At 40.4% G+C, this 12,871-nt stretch overlaps 1 protein-coding gene across 1 annotated transcript in view; it reads right to left on the bottom strand.

The window, feature by feature from the left end:
* TTC17 (tetratricopeptide repeat domain 17) overlaps nucleotides 1–12,871 on the bottom strand; it is a 46,065-nt gene that overhangs the window by 29,046 nt on the left and 4,148 nt on the right. Inside the window, 8 exon segments of the mRNA XM_072338758.1 lie at nucleotides 291–451; nucleotides 692–831; nucleotides 1,194–1,338; nucleotides 1,575–1,684; nucleotides 2,338–2,469; nucleotides 3,586–3,697; nucleotides 4,623–4,792; nucleotides 6,211–6,300. Of these exon segments, the coding sequence (XP_072194859.1) occupies nucleotides 291–451; nucleotides 692–831; nucleotides 1,194–1,338; nucleotides 1,575–1,684; nucleotides 2,338–2,469; nucleotides 3,586–3,697; nucleotides 4,623–4,792; nucleotides 6,211–6,300 (1,060 nt within the window).

The following is a 12,871-nucleotide window of genomic DNA, read 5'->3' as shown; positions in this document are numbered from 1 at the left end:
ATTCTTTAGTAGAGCTGTTGTGATAGGACAAGGGGAAATTGTTTCAAACTAAAAGAGGGCAGAGATTCAGATCAGACAGAAGTTTTTCATAATAAGGGTGGTGAGGCACTAAAGCAGGCTGCCCAGAGAGCACTCCGAGCACCCTAATCTAGGTGTCACGGCTCATTGCAGAGGAGTTGGACTAGATGGTCTTTAAAGTTCCCTTGCAACATGAAAGATTCTATGAGATCAATCTGAAAACATGTAATTCTTCATTGCTATAAATAAGCATGAACTCTGAAAAGCGGTACCTAATTGAGCTTCTTTCGCCATTTGGGTCTCATGAATTATGTTCCTCAGGATTTGTTCCTCCTGGATGAGCTTGTATTTGTCTAAAACGTCTTGCTGCCTAAGGTAATGGTCATGCTGCTTCTGATATTCCTTCAATTCATTTAAGGTTCGCTGAAGTGATCTTGAAAATTAGACAGTAGAAAAGATTCACTTTGAATGTTTTTTTTTTAATAACAACTTTTCCCATAATATTGTATATTTTCAGCCTTGTTCAGGGTTACTTAAAGTAATAATTTTATCATGCAGACTAAGAAATTCACAAAGTAAATCACTGTTATTCTATTGGAAATATAAAGAATTGCTTCATCAGAACAATAAATTGAGACTGTATGCATATCTGCTACTGTGGTGCTTTAGTTACCTATGCTGAGCTTCCAGTTTTTGCTCTAATTTTTGCTGACATAGTACAGCATGCTTCCTTTTCACAGCTTGCTCAAACCCTGGCTTGGCCTGTAGAGCATGATCATAACACAGGACCGAGTGGTTGTACTCCCCGAGCATCTGAAGAATGATGGAGAGACAAAGAAAGAATAAGCTATTACTGTGTAACATTTAATGAACTTCCTCCATTTTTAAATAAGTCCTCAACTCAAAATGTAATCTGCAGTCACGACTCGCCTGTCTGCAGAAATTAAAGTCACTTTAACTGTTACACTGAGGTTGTATGAAAATTTCCCTTAAATTTAAGTACAAATATAAACATTTGGCAAAGACAAGACTTCTGGATGAGAATATTTAAATGGAAACATAAACATTAAGCATGTAATATGTGTAACAAAAAAAGCATTGTAAAAGACTAAATCATTATAAATCAAGCCAGAAAGACTATGTTTTTCTATAGGTGTTGAAAAGATAATATTTACTGCATATATATTTCCCAAGGTGTAATAGCTGGTAAAGAAGTCACTGTAATCCAGAGCTGCGTGGACCACAATAGCAGCATCCGCAGAGAAGTGAGCTCGGTGCAGAATATTTGCCAAGTTTACCAGTGCAATGTCTTTGTTTTGCCTAATTAAACAAGAAAGGAAAAAAAAATAAGAAAAAAGCCATTAAAAGGTCAGACTAGGTAAGGACTGTGCACAAGGACACACATTCTTCAGTTATATACTAAATGTGGATTCTGAAGAAAAATCATGTATCTAAATCATATATATGACTAAGTAACAGTGTTTATTTCTTCAATTCTTAATAAGGATAACTAGTAAAGCAATCTGACAAGAAATATCTTCACCAGCAATTCTCACCTTGAAGAGAAATGAAGGGCACGCATGGCACATTCTACTACTTGGTACGGTTCGTTCTTTATTCGCCAGTAAAATGAAGCCATATTATAAAGTACCCAGGAAGAAGAGTTCTGCAGTAAAGAGAAACACAAGAACTGTACTATCAACTAAGATGAACTAAAAGGTCATTCATGACTTTAATTACTAAGGGATGGAAAACTGAGCATTAATCTGCTTTAAGTTTTCCTCTTCCTCTGGAAATTTGGCACTTGGCAATGCCTGTGAACGTTCAGGAAGACTGAATTGGCACATGGATCTGTGAAAGAAACACAACTCCTGCACTTTGCACTGGTGAAAATTCAAAATGAAACAAGCAGTGATAGAATTTTATGCAACAGCAGCGACACTCCAAGCTGAAACAGAGTTCCTGTGTCTTGCACAAAGGCATTTTAAAAAAAGCATATGTGATCTTTAAGTGTACCTGCATTTTTATTTAAAAGCTCCTGTATCTTAACAGAGCAATGAATGTGGCCTCTCTGTAGGCCACAAAAGTAAGAGTTATTAAAGATGACAGTATATGTTTACTGGCTTTGCTAATTGCTTTATCCTGCCTCTGCTTACCTTGCAGAAAATGCTTTTACTCTATCTTTTGTAACTGAAACATAAAACCAGAATACATGTGAAAGGCTAGCACTGGATGTGACTGCGTGTACCAGGCATATCTAATCCTCTGAACACTTTCCAGTACTCTTTTTCAACATACCATAAGTTTACAGCTTCATACCTTCATTAGCCCATCATAAATACGATGACCTATTTCCTCTATACTTCTTCCCAGCCTCCGTGATAAGTATGTGAAGATTGGATCTTCTTTAGGTAACAAGGGTGCAGAAAGATTAACTCTTTCCTGAACACCCTAAAAGGAAAAAAATAAAGATTAATTTTAGAGAAATTAAATAGCTGAGAAATATGCGTAAGAACACGACTTTCAGGAAAACTTCCAGTTTTACTACTTCACATTCCTGTCATCTTTTCATAACAAGATCTCCGTGTCTTTACAAGATGCTGTCACCTTTGCCAGATGTATAACATATACTACTATTGATAAGGAAACACCTAAGCAGTCATTAATATCAATTCCTCCAAAAGCAGCCTTTACTTGATGAATGCTATAGGACAAACATTAACTTCCAATAGCTTTGTATAACTTAGTAGCCATCAGTGTCACTAGTCACCACTGAAGCACTTAACTCATGTTTGTCAGGTTATATGCTACAGAATTGAACTCTTCTCTTGTTTTCTGAATAGAAAAGGTACATCCAGATCCAGGGACAGAACTAGAAAACGTCCATTCCTGTTTTCTTCATAAGAAAATACTTGTAGATGAAAAATTATTTTTGAGACTAGTGATAGAATAAATATAATGAGATGAGTGCTAAAGCTAGGTCTGCATTAGAAAAGCTGCTCATACAACTTTGTTGACCAAAGCAACTTTTGCATCACACTTCAGCCGTGATCATTCTAAAGCAGATGACCTTTGTATTAGCAAAGAGCAATTACCTCCTCCTCTGGGTTAGAGCTTGGCATTCAGATATCAAAGAGACAGTCAAGTACATTATGAAATGTTGACAGCCATGCAAACAACTTTCTGACCCTGAATCTCCATATAGCTTAATGACCCTGCTCAGCACTCTCTAATTTGCAACTGAAACAATCCACAAGACAGAAACATTTAAACACAGACATAAAAAACTGCCATTTTACTGATGAAACGTCACGAAAATAAAATCCTAAGAATATTCTCTAAAATGAGACCAGTAGAAACAAGAGACAAATGTGTACCTGACAGAAGCATTCTCCTATAATCAAATACTTCAATCACAGTAAAATCATGTTTATAAAGAAGATCAAGACAGCCTTCAAAAAACTGCATTACCTTTCAGCCTTGACTCACAGTTGCCCCTACGACGTTACTGTTTCTCTTCCGGATATAGGAAGAAATAAAACAACACACTTCCATTTGCTTGCTTACCCGTAAGTGCTGAAAAGCATGAATGCTGTATGGAAGATCAAGAACTTTTGTACAATCTGGCTGCTGCAGGTCTGGAGGCACTGGAGACTTTGTATCTATATAGTCTTCAGGCCTGAGGACGGAACAGAACATAACATAGTGGACTCCAGATCAAGATACCGTACAGTTCAAAAGATACAATGTTTCAATGGACAGATACAGCACTCTGATTTCATCCACTGTTACAAAAACCCTGCTTCCCCACACGGCATCACTTCTGGACGGTCACCAAATGCCATCACTATCAACCTAGTGTATCACTGGTACAGTTGGTGGTATGATTCATGATTTATATGCCAGGCAAATGACCACGCATGCAAACTCAACTGAACATGCCCTGCACCCCTTCCTCCCCCCACAAACCAAACACAATCAAACAAGAACAAAGAGGTAGTCACAGGCCCAGATTAAGGTATCTGAGGACAAAATTCATATTTTTCCACCTCATGTCCAAAAAAAAAAACCACCCCAGAAGTACAAAATCAAAACAGTCAGCGCTGATGAAAAAATACAGACAGAGCGGCATGTCAGACTGTCCACAAAGCCTTTATTGGCTAAAGACATAGGAAAAAAATTGACTGCAAGCTTCAACATCTTGATCTTCCATACAAATTTGAGACAGTTCCCACTACAAGAAGCACGTCTAGCTCAAAAAATCCCCAACACTCAAGCAAACGTAACCCCTTTTTGCACGATGCACTTCAGTTTAATTTGCATCTGCTCATATCATGTCAGAGTAACACTGACTGGGAACCTGGGGAATGAGAAGTCTTGGGTAACAGCTAACAACACAGAGTTGGAGAGAGACAGAAGACACTACCTCCCTTTCGTAACTAGCGGTAGATGTTGTTTCATTGTGACTTCATATTAACATAAAACAAAACAACTGTCATCTAAAGAACAGTCACGTGACAGTATTTTTCTTTGTAATTGCAGGAAGAGATTTATTTTTTTTCCCCCATTCAGTAAAGATCTTAACATATAAAACACCTCATTACCGGATATCTTTGCTCTCTAAGGTGATGTACGTGCCATCATACAGATCTAGGTCCCCCAAGGGCACCTTTGCTTTAATGCAGTCCGGGTCTTCTTTATTATGCCTTTGTTCCAGCCCTGTGTCTCTGTCCTCATTTTCCTCTATATGAATCTTTTGAGCAACTAACTGTTTCTGTAGGAAACAGAGAAATAGAAATATGCATATTGACAAAAGCAAACTGTAGAGTAGTGAACAATTCAGCTTTTTCCTTAAATCAAAGTCAATTTGAAGGATACGTAAAAAGTTCTATTTAGATAGAAAATGAGTACTTTCAAGAGAGACAATACAATTTAAACAGGCCTTTATTTTTCCTGCTGTACCTAGAAAGAAAGCTTACAGCATTTCAAATTCATTGTTGCCCATTCAGAAAATGAATAGTTAAAAACACGTGAGTTTTGTCATATTTGAACCCTTCTCTTACACTTCAAAACATCACAAAATTAGTACCAGACTGCAAACAAAATGAACTCTTAAGCAGTCAATACATAAAGAATAACTGAGGCAACAGGCCAAAAAGAATAGCAGAGAATAATCGTGCATTAGTCATTTACAAATCTGCAACCCATGTCCTAAACAGCCTACAGTATTTTTTTCATCTACAGCAAAAATACCCCATGACCAGAAGATGAGAATATCTTAATAAGAAAGACTGGCTGAACGTAGTCTCATATGGGGCAGTCCCACTTTTTTTGTTGTTGTTCCTGTATCTCTGTTCCATTTGCCTGAGGTTATCTCAGGTGCTCATTTAACTTCTTAGCTACTTACTCTCATCTGACAAAATGAAAGCTGGCACAAGAGAAAGAGGAGCGAATGCATGTCGAAAAGAAAGTCTGAGAGCTACTAGCTTTAGGCATTTAAGATTTAGTCCCCATGAAAGTTATCAGTTTAAAGCTCACTGAAGCTCTTTTCAGAAGAGTGTTTTCAAAACCCACTTCAACAATAATCAGGCAGCACTTCTGTGACGTGCACGTGACAGAGTGCAGGTTGCTACAAGAAGCTGTGGAGTGTCCTCCTTGGAGACATTCAGAAGCCACCTGGGCACCCTGCTTTGGTTGGCCCTGAATTGGACCAGATGTCCAGAAGTCTCTGCCAACCGCAGCCACTCTGAAGCTCTGTAATAAAGGGGCTTTAAATAAAACAGTGGTGACCTGCTCTTGCACATGTCCTAGACAGAGCAGTGAAAATAGTCTGACCAGCCCAGAGAGGTGTGCAGGGAAATTTGCAGCCTACTGTGTGTGTACTCTCACTGCCTACAGGATGCACTCTCAGTAGCTGCTATAACAAATCTAAGATAACACTACCTTAAAAAGTTCCGGAATACAGTAGCCAGCAACAAAATCATGATCAAAAATGTAGATGCAACTGAGGACAGTGAAAACCAATTCAACAAACCTGAGCCACAAAAATCCTGAAATCTGAAGAATTCTTTATCCATTTGTTGGAGTTAAGCTGATAATGACTTCTGATCCTTGTCTACATCTATCACTAACACCATTACAAAAAACAAATCCGTATCTTAAGGAATGTTAGTGGTTAATGTTACGCTTTACCTCCAGTTCTTTGAGGTAGTTAACTGTTGTTTCTTGTCTCATTAATATTACCAAATCATGTGGGTTCCTCAAGTTCATTGGTGAATCCACCTGCAAGACAATTCAACAGTCCAAGTAAGTCATTCTCCAAAGAGTGATTTTAAAAGATAGGAAGCTATGCTCATTCAGCTACAGTTTGTCATTTCAGGGGTTCTTTGCTCACTTAGCATTCATGATACGCCTAGATTTTTAAGCTATACGTTCAATTGCTTTGTGGTTTGAGAACCCAATTCAATCCATGCTTTATTTTCAAATCTATTCTAGTTTATTCAGGTGCACAAATTCTAAGCGTAAGAGGCAAGTGAAACCCTCACACAATAACATCACTATGAGTACTTACCGCTGAAGTGCTCGGTAACCTTAAACAGCAATTGCAAAAATCTATTTTCTCTTACAGCTTTAAAATTCCTCCATCAAGTCTCTCAATAGGTAAAATGTACTTCAGATTCAAGTCAACTCCTCTGTACAACCACTTTAACACAGTGGCCTAGCATTAAGTCTTTCAAGGATCTACTGCATTCAAGATTAAGGAGTAAATGAACAAAATCAAAAGGTAATCAGACAAAGATTGAAAACTCTATTAGAGAAGACCGTGCCACAGCTTCCACAGCCACACATGGGAACTGGCAGCTCAATAAAGTGCAACATTATGGATAAGTCACAGACAAGAGTGGCTACATGCTGACTTCCACTGATCCCTAACTGGTTTCTGTAAGATGCAGCTCTTCATGCCAAAGCTGAAATATCCCAGCCCTGTCCCCTTGCCAAGCCAATCCTAGTGCTTGACTGCCTGGGGGAAAAGTCCCAACAGCAGCAAAGATGCTCTGTGGGTCTCACCACAGCCTTTCAGTCCTGTTTCCCCCATTCCGTCACCGCAATGACAGTTAGTCCCTTGTATCACCTCTGGAGCTCATCAGTTCAACAGGACATCATCTGCTGTTGGCTGCTGCATTTGAACTATTAAAATTAGCTTAAGGAAGACTGAATGAATATGCAATCAAAAGGAAGCAGACAGGAATATGTGATGACAGGACCAGAAGAAGGCAGGTGAGGATGGCAAGAATTCCAATTTTTAACGTTTTTGAATGTTGATGAGTTCATCCCATTTCATGTTGTACCTTAGGCTGTAAAGGCAGACAATCCACAGAAAGGTATCCGTGGGTCTGCTCAGCTTCCATTCAGATCCAGCAGGACAGCAGCAACTGCCTACTCCCTTTAAAGCGACCTCTCAACAGATCAAGCCTTGAGCCAGGTTCTGTTGGCTACAAGACAAGTAAGAAGCTCAGAACTACTACTCTCTCTGGACTCCTGTTGCCTCTACCTCTTCACAAACCCCCTTACTAAGCAAGGACTCATATCCCCTAAGCAAAGACAAAAGTTTGCCTGCGTTCCCCCTACCTCAAAAACAAAACAACAATCTACACAATGTTAGTTTTGGCTCAATTTGGCTAAATATCCCTTTTCAAATCAAAAGCTGAACTGCATCTCTTAGCAAGCAGGCATTTTGGAGGGTAGCTACCTACACAGTCCAGATACTCAGGCATGCCTCATCTTCTTCCCTGGTGAATTAATGCTTCCATCATTAGATGAAGTAATAATTGATACCAGTTAGATTTTACACTGCAAATATGGAAAGTATGGATTTCACTGTTGCCAACAAAGGATAATAGATTATCCACAATGATCCTAGAAGCATGGAAAATAACGAAAAAAACCAACAACACCGTCAGCTGAATTACTAAATTCTACAGCACTTTGCCTGCAGCTGTATTTCTTATTTCCTTCTACGGGCTCCACCTCACCTCGAGCAGGTTGCTTGTAAAACTGAGTTCTGTGATGACTGAAGAACTAGTTTGTACCTCACTTGCTAGAGGAACTACTATGGTACATCCAAGCAAATGAATTATGGCTTTGCAAAGAAAACAAAGTTACACCTTAATGCTTTAAGTACCTAAATCCACATCGCAAAACAGGAGGGCTGTTCCTGCCTACTGAAGGCTGCTTTCTTGATACTTTACAGTCACTGAGAGAAAAGGTAAAAACAAGCTCTGCCTTCAGTGACTAACTGCTCCTGGGGAGCGACTGTTTGCAGAACATTATACAGAAATCACCATTTAAAAACCTCATTAAGAAAGCTGAATGATCTCAGGTGATGGTTCATTCAAGAGAATGATATTGAGAAATGGCTTCCATTCAGTTTTTGACAAAACAATCATATAAGAGTTAGTTCTGAGATTAGGGTGTGAGAACTTGGTACAGTACCATCCCTGCATGCACAGGTTGACGGAAAAGAACTGACAGGTGCCACAACTGTGAGCGGTTCCACATTCCTATCAAATGATACCTGGCAGCAGAAACAAAAGCAACAAAAGCATCCAAACAGCATTATCCTTGAACTTAATCAAAAGTTACGCCACCCACCAGTAAACGCTATCAAGTTTAGAAACTTAAGACCAAATACCCGACTTGCATCAAAAATAGTGTTACTAGCAGGAATAGGCAGGTAATTGTCCCCCTGTACTCGGCACTGGTGAGGCTGCACCTCGAGTACTGTGTTCAGTTTTGGGCCCCTCACTGCAAGAAAGACACCGAGGCTCTGGAACGTGTTCAGAGAAGGGCTATGAAGCTGGTGAGGGGTCTGGAGCACAAAAGATTTCAACATAGTAGAAAATTATTATTAGGAAATAATGTTAGCAGCTATTATCTTCTTAAGACCAATGCTGTGTCAGAACAAAAAGCTCTAAAACCAAAACCTCAGAAGTCCACCTAATCTTGCATTCATATTTCACCATTTTTGACAACTAAATGTCAAGATTCCCATTGTAAGAAATCATCAGAGACTCACAATTGGCTGCCAGAAATAAAACTCCGTCTAGACCCAATCATTTTTGAAGAACGACCTGAATGGGAAAAATTTAAGCAGCAACATCAGACAATATCAGGTTTGCAAAGGAAACTCCAGCACATATGAGTGCTCAAACCATCCTGTTAGCTCATAAAACTGACTGAATGCCATGTATGGAAGCACATGCAATTGACAGTTGGACTAAATGATCTTGCAGGTCTTTTCCAGCCCTTGGATTCTATGATTCTATGTTTCTATGTATCAATACTTTTCTTCAGTTCACATGTTTACATTATGAAGGCATTATAAGATTTTAACTGAGGAAACACAAAGCATTCAGATCGACAGGGGAATGCCGTATAACACAAAGGAAAGCAGATTCTTAATGGAAAACTACAATAGAGACCCTGACTACCAATCAGAAAAATAACATCAGCCTGGCCCTCACCAGCCATCAGCCTGGAGGATGATGGTGCTCATGCTTAAGAAAGTCAGAGAAGTTGAAGTGCCGTTCCCTGACCTCCTTAAGTCAATCCACAAAAATCACCCTGGTGCTGGGTGGAGGAATCCTCCCTTTTGTTAGTATCTGTCATCTTCTAGCTCCACTGTGAGACAGCTCACTCAGTTCAGCTAAGTAATTTAAGAGGTCTGCTCCATTGGTTGCTGGACCAAGCTGGCCTCAGCAGGCACCTCATCGCGGCCCATTCACCCCACAGAAGCAAGGCTCAGGAGCTGCCCTGAACATACAGCCTTCTCATCTCAGATCCAGCCAAGAACATTATCAGGACTTGGAGGAGATGAGGATGTTACCATTCATTCAGATAGCACTGGATATGTTAGCTTTGCCTTTATGCAATATGGACAGCAGCGTACCAGTGCTACAGATTCTTCACCCCTTCAATGTCTGCACCTTATGTGGCCTCTCATCTCAACACGGCAAAGAGCAAAACCACAGGTGGAATCTGAGATTTAGCTCATCTCCTGCAAAGCTCCCCAGAATGCTCTTTCAGGCAGAAACGAAGCGGAAGCCAACTTGCACAACACGTCAGGTTAGCAGGGACTTCTGAGCCAGGAATGATGCTCGATCCAATTATTTATTTTTAGCCTGGCTGGTGGCAGAGCACCGCGTTCATTCACTCCTCCTCTGAAGTGCTGAAACGATGACATTGAAGATGAACTGCTTGAAATGTTAGAATCTGAGTTTGAGTCAAGCATGGTAAACAGGGGAAAAACAGTGTTGAAAAGCCTTCCTTGGAACTCTAATGAGTGTTGCAGCTATGCTGCAGAAAGCCTGCCAGGAAACCACTTCTAAAATAAGCATTCGCTGTTCAACTTTGCCCAAAGGTGAAAGTATCTCTATAAAGCACAGTACAGGTTTATTCACTGTCACTAAGTATACCCGGAACCTGATTTGGCAACACACACTGAATCTGCACAACAAAAAAAAAAGACAGGGGAGTTGAATCAAACCCTCAAGCTCTGGAGAGCCTCCTACGTTACCTGCACGTATCAAAGCCTCTGAACACTTGGGTTTGTATGGCCAAACCTTCCAGCACGTTTTCTTTCCTTACAGTCCAGTTACATTACACTGGGAGGTAAATTCTTTAAAACGAGGGTAGACGAATGCCTCCATCAACTATTGTTAGGTAATATTTTCTTTTCTTCTTAAAAATAATGCAGAAATTCCACTGTTAATTGAGGCACAGAGGTGTCGAAATCAGAACAGCTGTGCACATCCTAAAAGCTATGATAGGCAGAAAGCAGACGATGATCAGAAGAAGCTGGAAAAGGCACCTCATTCACCTATTGTGCACAGCAAAACGGGCTCCTCATCTTATAGACCATAAATAATGAAGCTTTTGTCATTTACTTGCAAAATAAAAGCAGTTCCTGCTCAAATAGACTAGAACTCCTCGCGGCCTCAAGGAAAAGTGAAGGATCTTCAAAACTGACACTTGCCTTTTGTTATATTCCTGCCAACAGGAGATGCTCTACACAGTGAGATAAGACCAGGGCATTTCCAAAAAGAAATTTCTGTGTAAGTTTTAAGGCAAGGCAAGCTGCTAAATTGGAAGACATACTCTTCGGCTTATCTAAATGATGATCAGGGAGCGTTAGAAGGTTCCAATGGATGTCACAAAGATTCGCTTCACTAGAAAAATGGTGCTGATTTTTTTGAATAGCAAATATTCAGCTACTTGAAAGGTTAGCGCTGAAGTATGTTAAAAAACAGTATCAGCTATATGGGTATCGTTAAAAAGAGCTGAGCTACAGTGAGTATAGAAATTTTACATGTAACACTTCAAATGTGAAGCATGACAAAGTTCCAGCATTATCTAACAGGTCTGCTCTACTGCAATCACTTCAACAGAGCACACAGGCTAGGAATAGATGTTTAGATCTGTTACCTACCAAAGAAAAACAACAGTTCTTCTGTAACACCAATGTTACATGTTTATCAGTGCAAAACAAACCTTAGCTAGAATATTGGAAATATTGGTACATATTGGAAATCTGTTTTCTACAACAGCCAGATAGATGTGAGGTCTACACTTGCTGAGATGGAGGGATCATCCGTATACATCTGTAATAGGTAAGAATTTGTTTTGAGAACAGCAGACCGGTTCCTACTCGCTGCCAAACCCTGACAATGTGATGTGTTCTATGCTGAAACTGCAGAAAAAGATAAAGCCTACTCACTCTCACAAAATACCAAAAAACATTACACATAATTAGTAATTTTTTCAGCAATGACAAAAGCACGTAACTCATTAGGTACTTCTGGCTAATGAACAATACCATCCTGCATTGTACAGGTGCTCACAGTGTGGATATTAGGGAAAATTCCTTCTATGACAGAGTGGGGAAGCACTGGAACAGGCTGCCCAGGGAGGCAGAGCAGTCACCATCCATAGAAGTGTTCAAGAACTGTGTGGACGTGGCACTGAGGGCCCTGGGTTAGTGGGCATGGTGAGGATGGGCTGATGGTCAGACTGGATGATCTTAGTCCGGTTTATCAACCTTAATGATTCTATGATTCTCGTTTCTCAGATGCTTGTTAGAAGTAAGGATTCAGTTTTACATGGGGGAAAAAAAAAGTCCAGCCACAAGAAAAGCCCATAGATGACTTGGTTCTTTCAGCTTTCAAAGGGCCTTCCTGAAAATGGATGCTCAGAGCACTCCTGGCTATGCTTCTGCTATGACACCCATGGTATGGGGAAAACCTGCCAGGAAGCAGACAGGCCTTCAATAAACAACAGCCAGTTCTGAATAGCTGACTGGAATCACCTTATCAGTCTGTCCTACAATTACATACAGCTGGTGCAAAATAGGATGAGAGGCCAGTATGCAAAGTGTGAGGCTACAGAAGAAACAATACCAGCAGACAGCAGTGCTGTGTAGAAAGACTGAAGTCAGACAGAGAAGGATCCCATGCCTACAGTCAGAAAGAAGATGGACCTCACAAGCAGAGCCCCCTCAGTATCTAGTGAGGGGTCCAAGTGAAAGGAATGCTTCTGGCACAAACTCTCATATCCTCCGGCTCGCACAGTGCATGTATGCTGAAGACTGCACTCCAGCAGTGCACCCACGCTGCTTGCCATGTTCTCCACTTCACCTGCAGATCTTTCACAGCTGAGCTGACAGCATCAGAGCTACTTGTGATGCATCACTGCTCCACAGAGTAAAAACTTGCTGCTCCGCGTGGAATTCAGGCGCAGTTCACATTGAGGGGCTTTATTCCCAGCACAGGACAGGCCAAAGCCTTGTACCTCCATG

This window comes from Excalfactoria chinensis, chromosome 5, assembly GCF_039878825.1.
Source record: "Excalfactoria chinensis isolate bCotChi1 chromosome 5, bCotChi1.hap2, whole genome shotgun sequence".
Classification (NCBI taxonomy): domain Eukaryota; kingdom Metazoa; phylum Chordata; class Aves; order Galliformes; family Phasianidae; genus Excalfactoria; species Excalfactoria chinensis.
The sequence above is the reverse complement of the archived record's forward strand: the minus strand, read 5'-3'. Positions and strand labels throughout refer to the sequence as shown.